Raw genomic sequence first — 15,187 nt, 5'->3', positions numbered from 1 at the left:
CTCTAAAGCTGACCTAGACAGATTGCATCTACACGTGCTGCTTCCATAAGCTGTGGCTGTGAAATAGGATGACCAATATCAAAAACAAGATATCATGGCCCCTTTTTAAAAAATTTTTTTTCAACGTTTATTTATTTTTTTGGGACAGAGAGAGACGGAGCATGAACGGGGGAGGGTCAGAGAGAGAGGGAGACACAGAATCGGAAACAGGCTCCAGGGAGAGAGGGAGACACAGAATCGGAAACAGGCTCCAGGCTCCGAGCCATCAGCCTAGAGCCCGACGCGGGGCTGGAACTCACAGACCGCGAGATCGTGACCTGGCTGAAGTCGGACGCTTAACCGACGGAGCCACCCAGGCACCCCAATCATGGCCCCTTTTTAAGAAACAACTACCACAGTTATGGATGTCATATAAAGGAGATTTTTAAAAAATCAGTGTTACCTCTTGTATGCAATATGATTTACATTCTACTTGGGGAGATCTACATTTAAAGAAAACAAGCAGCAGAGGGGAACCTATAAGTGCTATTACCGGTCTAGATACCAAGTGCTATGTTTATTTAGACCTGTCGTGGGCTGGAGTAATCAGGATAAGATAGGGGAAGGAACTGGTTCTTGAAGGATGGCCAGGATTCCAAGAAGTAGAGAGAATAAAAGGATATTATAAGTAATCAGAAAGAAGCACGAAGGAACCTAAGAGACTGATTCCTAGGCTGTCGAGGGACAGATAAAACTTATTAATTACATAAGTGAATTGAGAAAGGTTACACAGCTAGGCAATGGGCATCAAAACTAGAATTGGAGTTTTTAGAATTCCAACTCTAGGCTCTGATAGTGGGTATTAACAATTTTGAAGCAGAGTATTTGAGGGACTACCAGTAAGTTTGTAGAGTAATGTACGTACTTCCAAGAGAATTGGGGGATTTTCAAGCTTTTCTATGGGTCCTGGAATGCAAACCATAATGCTTAGGTGTGGCTACTAGGTGGTTTCTCCTGCGTTGATTTTGTTTTGTTTTTGCTCTCAAATTTGCTTTTTAAAAAAATGTTTTAAAAATGTTTATTTTTGAGAGAGAGACACACACACAGCATGAGAGGGGAAGAGGTGGAGAAAGAGGGAGACATAGAATCTGAAGCAAGCTCCAGCCTCTGAGCTGTCAGCACAGAGCCTGATGCAGGATAGAACTCACAAACCCTGAGATCACGAGCTGAGCTGCAGTTGAACGCTTAACAGAGCCACCCAAGCGCCCCTTAAATTTGCTTTATATTGCACAGTTATTGCACAAGCGCACTGTTTTAGTGTTCCTATACTGACTGGACTCTGTTCAGAGCCATACTGATTAGATTCTGTTCAGAGCCATATTGGTGAGGAAGGGCGCCCCGATTTCCTTCCACTTTGGGTTTGGTGGTTACCACACTCCCATGGAAGAGGATTGGCTCTCCGCAGCCACCGTCCGTTTGGTAACGTCCGATCCAATCAGGACTCCGCGGGAAGGGGCGGGACCGAGAGGCGCGCGCGGTGCTTCTTGCTGTATCTGCAGTGGTTGCTTTTGGCATGGAGGAGATTTATGCTAAGTTTGTGTCTCAGAAAATCAGCAAAACCCGGTGGCGACCGGTACCTCCGGGGAGCCTGCAGACCGCCGAGACCTTCGCTACGGGCTCTTGGGACAATGAGGTACCTCCATTCCCGGGCAGGAAGTTCCTCCCTCCTCCGTCTCTCCTGGAACCGCGCCGTCCGCGTTCAGCGCGCGAACTCTCGCCTTCTAGCTTCTCTCTCCTTCTCCCTCCCCCGAGTTCGTGTCTGAGGCTCGGTTGTCCGGTACCTCAGCCATCGATGGTGTGCTTGAGCCTCGAATCTCTTGTGCTTTAAAGTATCACCTTACCATTTGTCTGAGATGCTTTTAAAGCAAGGTTGCTTGAAAGCAATACAAATTTTAATTTTCGAGAGTTTGACGTTTGTTTCATCTCAAGGGAAAACTTTATGCTTTACAGGAAAATTATGTTTCGCTGTGGTCTATTGGAGATTTGGGGAACGTTGACTCTGATGGAGGATTTGAAGGAGAACATCAGTTATTGTGTGATATCAAACACCACGGTGATGTCATGGATTTACAAGTAAGTCTTTGTAATATCGGAAAGCTAACTTTTAGGGGCGCCTGGGTGGCTCAGTCGGTTAAGCGCCCGACTTCGGCTCAGGTCATGATCTCGCGGTCCGTGAGTTCGAGCCCCGCGTCGGGCTCTGTGCTGACAGCTCAGAGCCTGGAGCCTGCTTCGGATTCTTTGTCTCCCTCTCTCTGACCCTCCCCCGTTCATGCTTTGTCTCTCTGTATCTCAAAAATAAATAAAACATTAAAAAAAATTAAAGAAAAAAAAAAAGAAAAGCTAACTTTTAAAAAACTGAGAGTAATTAGATATCTAAAGGACCTTAAAGTGTGTCTAGTTTCATTGCGGCTTTACAGGAAACTGAGTTCTCTATAGGTTATGATTTGCCAACATTGTATAGCCACTTAATAGCAGAATCAGAACTGGGGAAGGGGGTGCAGATTTCATCTCAGTTTTCGTTTTAATCTTGATTTGTTTAATTAGTTGTCCATCTATTTGCCCAACGTTATTTTGGGAACTTTACATAAGTGTAATGTAATTTTCATCACATGTTTGTGAATCAAGTGTTCTTTGTCACTAAGTGACAAATACTGTGCAAGGCACTTTGTATGGTTTTGCTTTTTGAATTCTTATCACAACCCCCTAAGTGGAGATTACTTCTTCCATTTTAAAGGTGTACCAAGGCTTAGAGAACTTAACTTGGCCAGTGTCTCAAAGCCAGTAAAGTAGAGGGAATGGAATTAGTAAGTTTTCAAATCCTGATCTGTAGGACTTCAAACTCCCTGCATTTTCTTCTATAGAAAGCTACCTGACTCTGAGAATGATTATTTTCTAAACCTGTCTGGTAGCAGTCCAAAATTAAATCAGTTATAGGCAAAGGAGTTTAGGGGGAAAAATTGTTATTTATTCTTCATGAAAATCCTCTTGTTTGAATAGTGGTTTTTACTTTCAGACCCATCATCACATTTTATTTGTTTAGCATTTATAGGCTCGTTGCGTTTTAAAATTGTTATGCTAGTAATTGGGTTAACCAAATGGGCTTCCTCCTTATCAATATTTCTGAATCTGTAACAAGCAGGAATTTTCTATTTAGTTTTTTGACCAGGAAAGAATTGTAGCTGCTTCATCAACAGGATGCGTAACAGTTTTCCTTCACCATCCTAATAACCAGGTAAAGAATTTTTGCTTGAAAACTGAATTTGTATTTTAATTATTTTTAGAAGGGCCTAAACAGGACTGTATTTAATAATGACACAAAGAAGTTTCATACTCCCAAAATATGGAGTGGGGAGGTATCATATTACCTATGTTTTAGTAGGCTAAGTCTAGAACCAGGTTTGTGTCAGCCTTTACTGAAATTGGTTATCTTTAAATTCTGTTAGTCCTGACCTATCAGTATATTATTCTGGCAGGTAATTTTCTTATATTTTTCTCTTTTAAGTTGCTATTCTGATCTGTCAAAGAAAGAAAGAGCACCTTCTAGCTCAGGTATCATGAGAACAGGAACAGCTACTTTGCTTCTGTGAATAGAACCTTGGTTTTAATTGGAGAGGATAGACCATAGGAAGACTTGACATTTTTTTCAATGCCTTGTATATTAAAAGTCTGAATACTGACCTTCAGAGCATAATGGTAGGGCAGTCCTTTAAAATAGTCCCATGTGGGGGCACCTGGGTGGCTCAGTTGGTTAAGCATCCGACTCTTGGTTTCATCTCAGATCATGATCTCATGGTTTGTGGATTTGAGGCCTGCATTGAGCTCTTCATTGACAGCGTGGAGCCTGCTTGGGATCTCTCTCTCTCTCTCTCTCTCTCTCTCTCTCTCTCTCTCTCTCTGTCTCTCTCTCTCTCTCTCTCTCTCTCTGTCTCTCTCTCTCCTCCCCCCTCCCCCTCTGCCCTCCCTCACTTGCTCTTCTGTCTCTCTCTAAAAATAAATAAACTTTTAAATAAATACATAAATAAGATAAAATAGCCCCATATCTAGTAATGGTTTTAAGCTGCTGGAAAAGAGTGTTTGTTTAGATTTTCAGGTTAATAAAGGTCATTTTCCAAATAAACACGCTTAGTAAATATAAGACGCAGATCTTTTTAAGTAGTTTTCTTAATGAGGCCACTTAGAAAATGCTATAGAGGTTTATTTCTCAGACGTTGGCTAATTCCCTTAAGAATTTAGAGTTGCTTTTGAGCACATAACTCTCTGGGGTGTCTGTCTGACTCAGTACAGCGTGTGACTCTTGACCTTGGGAGTGTAGGTTCAAGCCCCACATTAGGTTTAGAGATTACTTTAAAAACATAAAATCTTTAAAAAAAATGACATAACTAAAACCATATCTTTAATTTGAGATATTTGAGATACAGTAAAACTGGTTTGGGAGCGTAATTCGTTTTGGAAACATAGTTGTAGTCCAAAGCACTTGTGTATCAAAGCAGATTTCCCCATAAGAAGTAATGGAAACTGAGATGATTCATTCCACAACCCAAAAATACATAAAAATAATTACAATACTGTAATATAATACAAAATAATAAAGTTAATACAAAATATAAAGAAAAATAAATTAACCTGCACTTACCTTTGAAAACCTTTGTGGCTGGTGTGAGGGAGACAAGAGAGAGGAGCGTTATTGTGTAGGATAACTTTCACTTTCACTAACAGAATCACTGCTATCTTTGGCTCAATGAAATCTTTTTCTTTTTGTGCAACTTTAACAAGAAACCTATTCAATGATGTAGAATGAAGCAAAGCATTCCTAAACTTACTCTTGTATGAAAAAGCAAAGGACTGTCCACAGATGCTTTGAAGTGACAAAAAATACCCTAGTGCCAGTTTGTGGGCACCTTCCAGCATTCTGAAAAATCACTGATTTTACGCCAAACACCATGGCCTGAAACCAAGCATTTGAGCACGGAAGACAATCACCCACAATCCTGCCCCTCAGGCACGCGTGCAAGAGAGAAGAACCGTTGGCTTAGTTGTGATCATGGGACGTTTGGCGTCCTGTATTACTCGTATTGCAAGACAACACTCGTTTATCAAGTTAAAATTTATTAGAAATGTTTGTCATGTGGAACACTCACAGAACGCAGAACAAGTTACTACTTACCCAAGGTTCTACTGTATTATTGAGTAGCATTCTTTTTTAATCTAACCCAGTGTACACAGAGCTTTGATGAAAGTAGTTTCTAAGCTTTAGTACTCAGAAATACAAAGGAAAAAGGAGAAAATTACTCTTTTTCTAGAAGGGTGTGAGACAGAATTTTAAAATAGTCTTTATTCAGGGGAAAGTGCTAGTTTTTAGGGCTTTGCTTTGATTAATCGTATTCCCACTTCTGACACCTAGACTCTGTCAGTCAGCCAGCAGTGGCCCACAGCTCACTACCACACAGGTCCGGGCAGTCCTTCCCGTAGCAGTGCACCATGCACGGGTGTTGTGTGCGACAACCCAGAAATTGTCACAGTTGGAGAAGATGGTCGAATAAATCTCTTCAGAGCTGATCACAAGGAGGCTGTAAGAACCATAGGTAAGAAAAATCCTATTTTGGGGCGCCTGGGTGGCTCAGTCAGTTAAGTGTCTGACTTCAGCTCAGGTCATGATCTCACAGTTTGTGAGTCGCCCTGTGTCGGGCTCTGTGCTGACAGGTCAGAGCCTGGAGCCTGCTTTGGATTCTGCGTTTCCCCCTCTCTTTACCCCTCCCGTGCTCATGCTCTGTCCCTCCCTGTCTCTCAATAATAAATAAACTTTTAAGTTTTTAATAAGTTATTATTAAAATATATTTTAATATATTAATTGTTAATTATAGTATATTAAGCAACTACCATGTGCTAAGTAAACACAATGCTGTGTTTGAAGGATGTAAAAATGTACAAAGATTTTTTTTTTTTTTTTTTTTACATTTTGTTAATAACTTATTTGTTTTAATTTATATCCAAGTTAGCATATAGTGCAACAATGATTTCAGGAGTAGATTCCTTAATGCCCCATACCTGTTTAGCCTATCCACCCTCCCACACCCCTCCAGCAACCCTCTGTTTGTTCTATTATATTTAAGAGTCTCTTATGTTTTGTCCCCCTCCCTGTTTTTATATTATTTTTGCTTCCCTTCCCTATGTTCATCTGTTTTGTGTCTTAGTGTCCTCATATGAGTGAAGTCACATGATTTTTGTCTTTCTCTAACTAAATTCACTTAGCATTATACTCTCTATTTGCATCCATGTTATTACAGATGGCAAGATTTCATTCTTTTTGATTGGCGAGTAATACTTCATTGTATATACGGGCACCTGGGTGGCTCAGTCGGTTAAGCGTCCGACTTCAGCTCAGGTCACGATCTCGCAGTCTGTGGGGTCGAGCCCCGTGTCGGGCTCTGGGCTAATGGCTCAGAGCCTGGAGCCTGCTTCCGATTCTGTGTCTCCCTCTCTCTCTGCCCCTCCCCCGTTCATGCTCTGTCTCTCTCTGTCTCAAAAATAAATGAACATTAAAAAAAAAAATTTTTTTTTTTTTTTAAATACTCCATTGTATATATATACCACATCTTCTTTATCCATTCATCCATAGATGGACATTTGGGCTCTTTCCATACTTTGGCTATTGTTGATAGTGCTGCTATAAATGTTGGGGTACATGTGCCCCTTTGAAACAGCACACCTGTATCCCTTGGATAAAAAAGTAAGATCTCTTTACAAGATGATAGGTCGATAAGGCACATATGAATGAGTGACTACAAAGGAAAAATAAACTTTTGGTTTTTTGTTTGGTTTGGTTTGGTTTGGCTGGAGGGGATTACCAAGTAAAGACTTGAGGAGCAAGTGGCAATTAATTTAAACTAGGTTCTAAGCCACAAATATTACTGAAAGATGGCACACCAGACAAACGGAATAATGTGGGGACAGGATAAGTCCATTGAGAGAATGACAAAAAGTGTAGTTTAGCCCAACTTTAGATACTACTATAGGAGAGGTGACACATGAAAAAATGCTCCACATCACTCATCATCAGGGAAATACAAATCAAAACCACAGCGAGGGGCGCCTGGGTGGCGCAGTCGGTTGAGCGTCCGACTTCAGCCAGGTCACGATCTCGCGGTCCGTGAGTTCGAGCCCCGCGTCGGGCTCTGGGCTGATGGCTCAGAGCCTGGAGCCTGTTTCCGATTCTGTGTCTCCCTCTCTCTCTGACCCTCCCCCGTTCATGCTCTGTCTCTCTCTGTCCCAAAAATAAACGTTGAAAAAAAAAGAAATTTAAAAAACAAAAACAAAAACAAAACCACAGCGAGATACCACCTCACACCTGAATTCACAAGAAATGTGAATTGGGACCGGGTTGTGAAGTCTAGTGTGCAGCTGTAGAGGTTACATTTTGTTAAGGGGGCACCTAGAGAGCCATTGAAACTTTTTGAGCAAGGGGATGTTATCCTCCCTGTCATGCTTTAGAAGGATTATTCTAGTACAGTAATTCTCAACTATGCTTCACGTAGACTTGCCTGATGAGAGTTTCAACAACCCACCACCCGAGACCTGAATCAGAACTTCCGTGGACTGAGCCCATGAATCAGTTGTGTTGCTTATTATTCTTTTGAGTTCTGAGGTATACTTATTTAACTGTTAAGGATGATTGCCTGGAGTTTGGAGGAGTATCACAAAAGTATATACTAAATTATGTGATATAAACTTAAACACTCTGGGAAAAGGAAAAGGACCGGTATACCAGTCTGGAAGGACTTCATGGAGAAGAGAGTTGATGAAACAAAAGATGAATTTATTTATTTATTTTTTTAAGATTCTATTTTTAAGTAATCTCTACACCCAGCATGGGGCTTAAACTTATAACCTTGAGATCAAGGGTTGCACGCTCTACCAAGTGAGCCAGCCAGGTGCCCCTAAAGATGAACAGATTTGAGATGAGTCAGCCAGATGACACAAGTTCAGAATGAGCTCTATAGGAAGCCCTGAGGTTTGGAGTTGCTGGCTTAACCACGAGTGGAAGGTATAAAATTGGATAGAGAGGAACTTGAAATTTTTCTCAGCAATGGAGGGTAATAATCTAAAGTGGAATAGAGAAATATGTCAAAATTCAGCCCTTTATGCAGAAAACAGATGTTTTATGAGTGATATCATTTTTCTATCAAAGGAGAGTCTATTTTAATGTATATATTACTGTTTCTTTTTACTATAGAAATTAAACTGATTCATTTAAAAGTTCACTTGTAATAGTTCAATTAATAGAAGGAATGTGATTTAAGATTTTCCTGGAAAAAAAGGACTTCTTAACAGGCACTACTGTTTTCTTAATTTGTAGACAACGCAGATAGCAGTACGCTCCATGCTGTAACCTTCCTTCGAACTCCTGAGATTCTTACAGTAAATTCAATTGGGCAGTTAAAAATATGGGATTTCAGAAAACAAGGAAATGAGCCCTCTCAGATACTATCACTGTAAGTTTTCATTTGTAATTTCAGTAGTGTAATACATAGTTAACGTTTGATTGTTTATAGCAACTGACTTTAAATTTTTTTAGTGTTTATTTTTGAGAGAGAGAGAGCGAGCGAGCGAGCGAGCATGAGCCGGCGAGGGGCAGAGAGAGGAAGACACAAAATCCCAAGCAGGCTCCAGGCTCTGAGCTTTCAACACAGATCCTGACATGGGGTCCGAAATCACACACTGCGAGATCATGTCCTGAGCTGAAGTCGGATGCTTAACCGACTGAGCACCTAGGTGCCCCATAGCAACTGATTTTAAACAATATTGTATTTAATTGCATTTGAAGAGAGAATGATCACTAATTAAATTTGATAAAGCAAGTATAATTTGATGGGCTTGGGATTCCTGTGCTGCATTTAGTAAATATTTTTGTATTGATTCAGAGCCTTTATCTCTTTGAAGTTTGTATCATTTAATGGGGAATTTATTTTTGCTCAATAATTGATGCTACTGATAGTAACTATAAAAAAAAATACAATCCAAGATATTTTTTTCTGAGCAAAAATCCCTTATGTGTGCTATTTTCTCTAAGAATATAGAATGTGTTGGGGCACCTGGGTGGCTCAGTCGGTTCCGGTCATGATCTTGCAGTTCATGAGTTTGAGCCCCGCATGGGGCTCTCTGCTGACCGCTCAGAGCCTGGAGCCTGTTTCAGATTCTGCCTGTCCCTCTCTCTCTGCCCCTCTCCCACTCATGCTCTGTCTCTCTCTCAAAAATAAATAAACATTAAAAAAAAAAAAGAATAGTCAAACCATAAGAGACTCTTAGATACAGAGTACAAACTGAGGATTGATGGGGGGTAGGGGGAGAGAGGAAAATGGGTGATGGGCATTGAGGAGGGCACTTGTTGGGATGAGCACTGGGTGTTGTATATAAGCGATGAACCATAGGAATCCACCCCCCAAACCAAGAGCACCCTGTACACACTGTATGTTAGTCAATTTGACAAATTATATTTAAAAAATAAAAATGTCTGAAAAAATAAAATGCACTTTTCTTTTTAAAAAATTAGAAAAGAGGAATATAGAATGTGTCAAACTGAAAAAGTAATTGTATAAACAAAATATTAAATAAGGTAGAAGTAAACACTGTGCTGTTTAGTTGACACATAATGTTTCTAAAATGCCAAGAAATGGAAATATGTTTGCACATCTTACCATCAGATGATCTTGCTCCTTATGTCTCCAAATTGTAGAGAGAATAAATTACTTTGGCCTTTAATTCCCTCCCAGAGTTCTAGTATTTGGAAACATATTTAATGCACTCAATTTTTGGACACAATTTAAGTTCAACCAGTGGCTCAGGCCACAGAGGCCATCATTTAGTTACTAGAGGGAAACATGTTTTCATGGATTGTGCAAAGATAAATTCTACTTGACAGCATGTTTGATGTCATTGTATCTCCCACAAAAGGACTGGTGACCGAGTGCCCCTCCACTGTGTTGATAGACATCCCAACCAGCAGCATGTGGTAGCCACCGGTGGCCAGGATGGAATGCTGAGTATTTGGGATGTTAGACAAGGTACTATGCCTGTGTCTCTGCTGAAAGCTCACGAAGCTGAAAGTAAGTGCTATGGAGATGCACAAGTTTTTGTTGGTACTAATGTAGGCAGCTTTCTGTAAGATACATATGGATCATTTTACGTTGTAGCTTTTGGCTGCATTGTATAAATGTGTAATAATTAATCACTTTTCATTTGACGTTTAGGTCCTTCAACATGTTTTCAATATTATATCCAAAACCACAGTGATTATTCTTACATGTTCATCTTTATGCCCTTATTTTCTTCGGATAATTCTTTAGAAGTAGAATCAATGACCCATAATGTTTGCATAATTTTAAGGTTGCAATACATGTTATCAAACTGTTATACATAAAGGTAATACCAATTTATATTGCCATACTCATACAGTTTATATTGCCTATGAGAGGATGCCCTTTTCCCATGCAAATGTAGGCCATCATTATTAATATTTGCTAATCTGTGTGTTCTTCAATTTTTTGTTGTACCTGTTTTTTAAAAAGAGCGGTAGATAGAGGATCTTGTCTTTTTTTTGTTGTTCATCTTTTGATTTTGGTGGGGAGTTGTTGACTGCATAGAAATTTTTCGTTTTATCACCATCTTTGATACCATGACTGGGTTATAGTTTTAAATTCTGACTTGAGAGGTTTATATGAAGCCCTACTTGAGTAAAAGTACAAAAGAACAAACACACCAATATTGCAACTTCTCAGTTTAAGTATCACATTATTACCTTGGAAAGATAAATGACTTTTAAGTTTATATTCAAGAAGCAAATAAAAGGATAGAATTATTTTGCCTCTTCTAATTATAACCATGCCCAGGAAAAAAAAAAAAGAAATAAAAAGAAATAGGTTATGTCCTCACAGAAGCTGATGTTGACTAAGCCAGTGGTAGTAAAATTACAGACTTTCAGATCTCTTCTTCGAGCCCCTTTTTAACTGCCAGACTGCGTTGCTGAGCAATATACAGAAATGTAGTAGATTGTGATGTATTCTTTTGATTCATCCTGACTCTTGGCTAGAAATGAAATATGATGTTAGTATAGAGGTTTGTTTTCTATTTTGAAAATAAATATTTAAGAATCTAGGTTTGCACATTCTGCTTCTGGCTCTACAGGCTGTTTCGTTTCACTATGTCTTAATGAAACAGTATCAATGTATTTTACGTAGGAATTTGCCCAGAACATGCTCTCCTGAAGAAGGTGGGCTTTTTATGTTCTGTGGCATGATGCTTAATTGTGGTAATGGTCAGAATGAGAATTGCCAGGTTGCAAGTATGTGCCTTATAATAACTTTATATGCTTTGCCCTGGGCACCTTCTATGCTGTCTCTTTAAGCTTCTAATCCAGAATCACTGAACTCTTGTTCACACTACCTGTTTTATCTGCACACTGCAGATAATTTCCTAAGGTGTCCTGGCCAGTCATTGGCTCCCATTTGTCTTTTGACACGGGAAGTTCTCTTAAAGTTTTAGAACTTGAGGGGTCCTAAATCCCAAATTGGCTTCTTAATAGCCGTCCATCTGAAACTGAGTCCAGATTCTGGGAACGTTGCTAGGTTTTAGTTTGCTAGGAGCTAGTTGCTATTTCTGTGATATATACCAGAATTATCCGGAATCCTGACATGTAGTAAAGTTGAAATTCATTTGCATATTACTTTTATGGTCTTCTCTTTCAGTCTTTCCAGTAATAGAACCTTCATATGTTAATGACACAAGCATTAAAAATAAGAGAACTTACAATTAAAATACTTTTAGAATTCTCCCATTGTCATACTTTTCCATAAAAAAATGTAATAGGTTGGGGCACCTGGGTGACTCTGTTAAGTGTCCAACTCATGATTTCAGCTCAGGTCATGATCTGGAGGTTTGTGGAATCAAAGACCCACATTGGGCTCTGCGCTGACAGTAAGAAGCCTGCTTGGGATTCTCTCTCTTCCTTGCTCTCTGCCCCTCCCTGAGATGTGTGTGCGTGGGTTCTCTCTCTCTCTCTCTCTCTCTCTCTCTCTCTCTCTCTCTCTCTCTCAAGATAAATAAACATTAAAAAAATGTAATAGGTCAAATGGTTAGCCTTTATTTTCATTCATTTGCTGGCCCAATACACATGTAGATTTACTTGGCTTCTTTATCCTATCTACATGTTATAGCCATTTGGAGAATTATATTGTGTCTTTTCTTTAATTCTGAAGCCTTTGATTTTTATCACACACTTGGGGGTTGAAGGTATGTGGTGGAGTTAATGGAAGATGATGCATAGAGACCTGGTTTTAAAGTTTGTTCAACCAATCTGCACAGGAATTAGCTTCTTGGTTCTTATCTTTTAGTGTGGGAAGTTCACTTTCACCCATCCAACCCAGATCATCTATTTACTTGTTCTGAGGATGGATCCCTCTGGCATTGGGACGCCTCCACAGATGTACCTGAAAAATCATCACTGTTTAACCAAGGTAAAAGGGTTTAATGAAGATTCTTGTGTGTAATTTTGTTATAGTTTCAAATACCATATTAGAAATTCTCAGATTTTTAACTTTAAAGGATGACAGACTGTTTCCATTCTTCTGCTTCAGGGTAAATTCTAGTATCAGGGCTTGAAATCTGTCAGCTGCTTACTGCTGTACTGCTGATGACCACAAATGCCAGAAACTGGCTAACTTCGCACAGCCAGAGGTTTTCATGCTACGTTTCTGAGACTGTCTGTTAAATAATCAACAGAAAGACAGTCAAAACCTGCCTTGCCTAACGACTTCAAATCTGATATCCATATTGTCCCATGGAAATGCGAGCAGTTAATATCACTGAATGTGCATTTGGTCAAAAATGGTGATGTGTGATAATGGATTTATCACCCTGTTATTCTGAGAATAAAGTTTAAATCCTAGCCTTTTAACAATATCAGTAGAATTTCAGATGTTTACTAATACAAAATTGGTCTTGAAAGCTGTTTTCCCCTTCTCTTTTCTTTTCTCACAGGAGGAAGAAGTAGCACTTTTTTGTCTCACAGCATTAGTAACCAGGCTAATGTTCACCAGTCTCTCATAAGCTCCTGGCTCAGCACTGATCCTGCAAAAGACCGTATTGAAATCACAAGCTTGCTTCCCAGCAGGACTTTGTCTGTAAACAGTTTGGATGTTTTAGGTCCTTGTCTTGTTTGTGGAACTGATGCAGAAGCAATTTATGTTACTAGACAACTTTTTTCATGAAAACACTGTAGTTACATGATTTCAGGTAAAGCATATAGTTAGCCTTTTGAATTACCACTTCTATGCATATTTTTATGATTGGAAAATGTGAAATTGGCAGAGGAAGCTTCAGTCAGCTATTGTTGATGTTGATGACCAGCGTTGGTTTTTGTCAGTTGAATGTTCCCCTCATAGTCGTAGAGTCTGATAGATGACTGGTGAGAAGAGAATTGGAACATGTAGAAGAATATTAGAGGGATCCTTTTGCTGATGTAGACACTGCCTTCAAACAGGCCGTTCTGGACAGCTCGTGGACCCAGCTCTTCATCTTTGATGTTGTGAGACTTAATATTCTCAAACCACCAACAGGTTCCTGTCCTTTTTATTGACAGTGTGAGGGATATGCCCCTCCCTGGTGGCACTAGCCAATGTTGATGTTTATCCTTTATATTGTAGATATTTTCTTCAGCCCTTCCACATTTTCTTTCCCTAATAAGTTTAATAAACTTCTTCATAAAGAATAGAACAAAAATGACAATTTTTTTGTAGTGTTCACATTTTTTTAAAGGAAAGTGTTATGACAGGTTAGAGTAGGTTTGAACAGAACTATATCAACTGCTTGGACCCAGCTTCATTTTTCTTGAAAAAAGTACATTTTTCCTAAGGATTTTTACTTTTGTTTAGTTTTACAACATTGTTCAAAATTGCCAAACTGGACATTGTGCAATAAAACAGAATTTGACATTGATAAGTGATCCAACTTCCAAACTGAAATTTGAAGATCACGTGTGTAAGACTAGTATGATGATGTGATAAGAGTAAAGATGTCTTTACTCTTTGATGTCTTTGTCCTTATCTACAGTGCTAACGATGACCTAACTTGTAGTGTTTTCTTTTGTTTGTTTTGAGTATAGTTGACAAAATGTTCCATTAGTTTCAGGTTAATGTGTAGTGCCTAAAGACAATTTAGTAACTTTGTCTTTTCAAAGTTTGTTAAATTAAATGTGTTATTGAACATCAAGACCTTAATGACAAATCACTGCTATTAAGCTCTTGGAGCATGTATTCATTTACTTTATTTATAATTCCAGTGGTAGTAATTATGGTAAAGTTTTGTTTTTCTGTCCTAATAAATATTTTCAATTTTTTAATGCCACCTTACCTCAGGGCTTTTGGTTTGGGGTTTTTTGTCAACATTTTTAAATGGAATACATAAATGTAATCTGCTTTTTTATATATATTTGTCTCAAAAATATTTGATATAATTAGTAACTTGAATTGCAAAGAATCAGAAGAAAATGTTGCCATAGGAATTTTTAATGTTTATAGTTTTATTTCTGAGATTAATTTTTAAGATTTTCTGTCATTACAGAAGTAATTCATTACAGGAAAAAAAGGCAAAAGAAAATTGTAAGTGCTTATAATGTTAAACAGAGACAATTCATAGTCTTTTCATTCCCTTTTCCATCCATCAATGTGTGTGTAATTTGTTAAAAATGAAATATATCATGTTATATTTATCGAAATACATTCCCCAGCAGTAATCACATGGTTTCCATAATAACAACAGAGCTATTAATTTTCCATTGACTATTTCCCTTTATGTAAATATCTTGCTGCAGCGCAGATCTCAGTGTCCCTTTCTTTACCCTCCGGGCATTCTCCCATCCAGCAGGCTACCACCCGTGCTCTGAGTGGGCCCTGAGTTGATATCCCTCTTGGAGGACTAGCTCCTGGGCCCACATTTTTCATGCACAGTGAGTGGTAAGCTTGCTGTGCCTTTGCTTTCCTCTGCATTATAGGCTGCTAAAAAGTTGAAAGGATTCATGTATGTTGCTAGTACCATTCTCTTGTTTCCAGCAGCAATATATGCAATTTCCCTCGATTGTTATAGTAAATAATTGATAGAG

At 38.9% G+C, this 15,187-nt stretch overlaps 1 protein-coding gene across 1 annotated transcript; it reads left to right on the top strand.

Annotated features, from left to right (window-relative positions):
* Positions 1–1,478: 1,478 nt before the first annotated feature.
* On the top strand, positions 1,479–14,438 carry NUP43 (nucleoporin 43). Its single transcript, XM_003986640.6, has 8 exons — positions 1,479–1,672; positions 1,990–2,112; positions 3,194–3,271; positions 5,441–5,621; positions 8,393–8,528; positions 9,988–10,139; positions 12,423–12,545; positions 13,069–14,438. The coding sequence occupies exons 1-8, from the start codon at positions 1,553–1,555 to the stop codon at positions 13,296–13,298; spliced, it is 1,143 nt and encodes a 380-aa protein (XP_003986689.2). The 5' UTR covers positions 1,479–1,552; the 3' UTR covers positions 13,299–14,438.
* Positions 14,439–15,187: the final 749 nt, after the last annotated feature.

This window comes from Felis catus, chromosome B2, assembly GCF_018350175.1.
Source record: "Felis catus isolate Fca126 chromosome B2, F.catus_Fca126_mat1.0, whole genome shotgun sequence".
Lineage (NCBI taxonomy): Eukaryota > Metazoa > Chordata > Mammalia > Carnivora > Felidae > Felis > Felis catus.
The sequence above is the reverse complement of the archived record's forward strand: the minus strand, read 5'-3'. Positions and strand labels throughout refer to the sequence as shown.

Coding starts and splice junctions, on each gene's coding strand:
- NUP43 (XM_003986640.6), top strand. CDS start 1,553: ATGGAGGAGATTTATGCTAAGTTTGTGTCTCAGAAAATCAGCAAAACC. Junction 3,272..5,440: donor TTCACCATCCTAATAACCAG/GTAAAGAATTTT, acceptor TCTGACACCTAG/ACTCTGTCAGTCAGCCAGCA. Junction 10,140..12,422: donor GAAAGCTCACGAAGCTGAAA/GTAAGTGCTATG, acceptor CTTATCTTTTAG/TGTGGGAAGTTCACTTTCAC.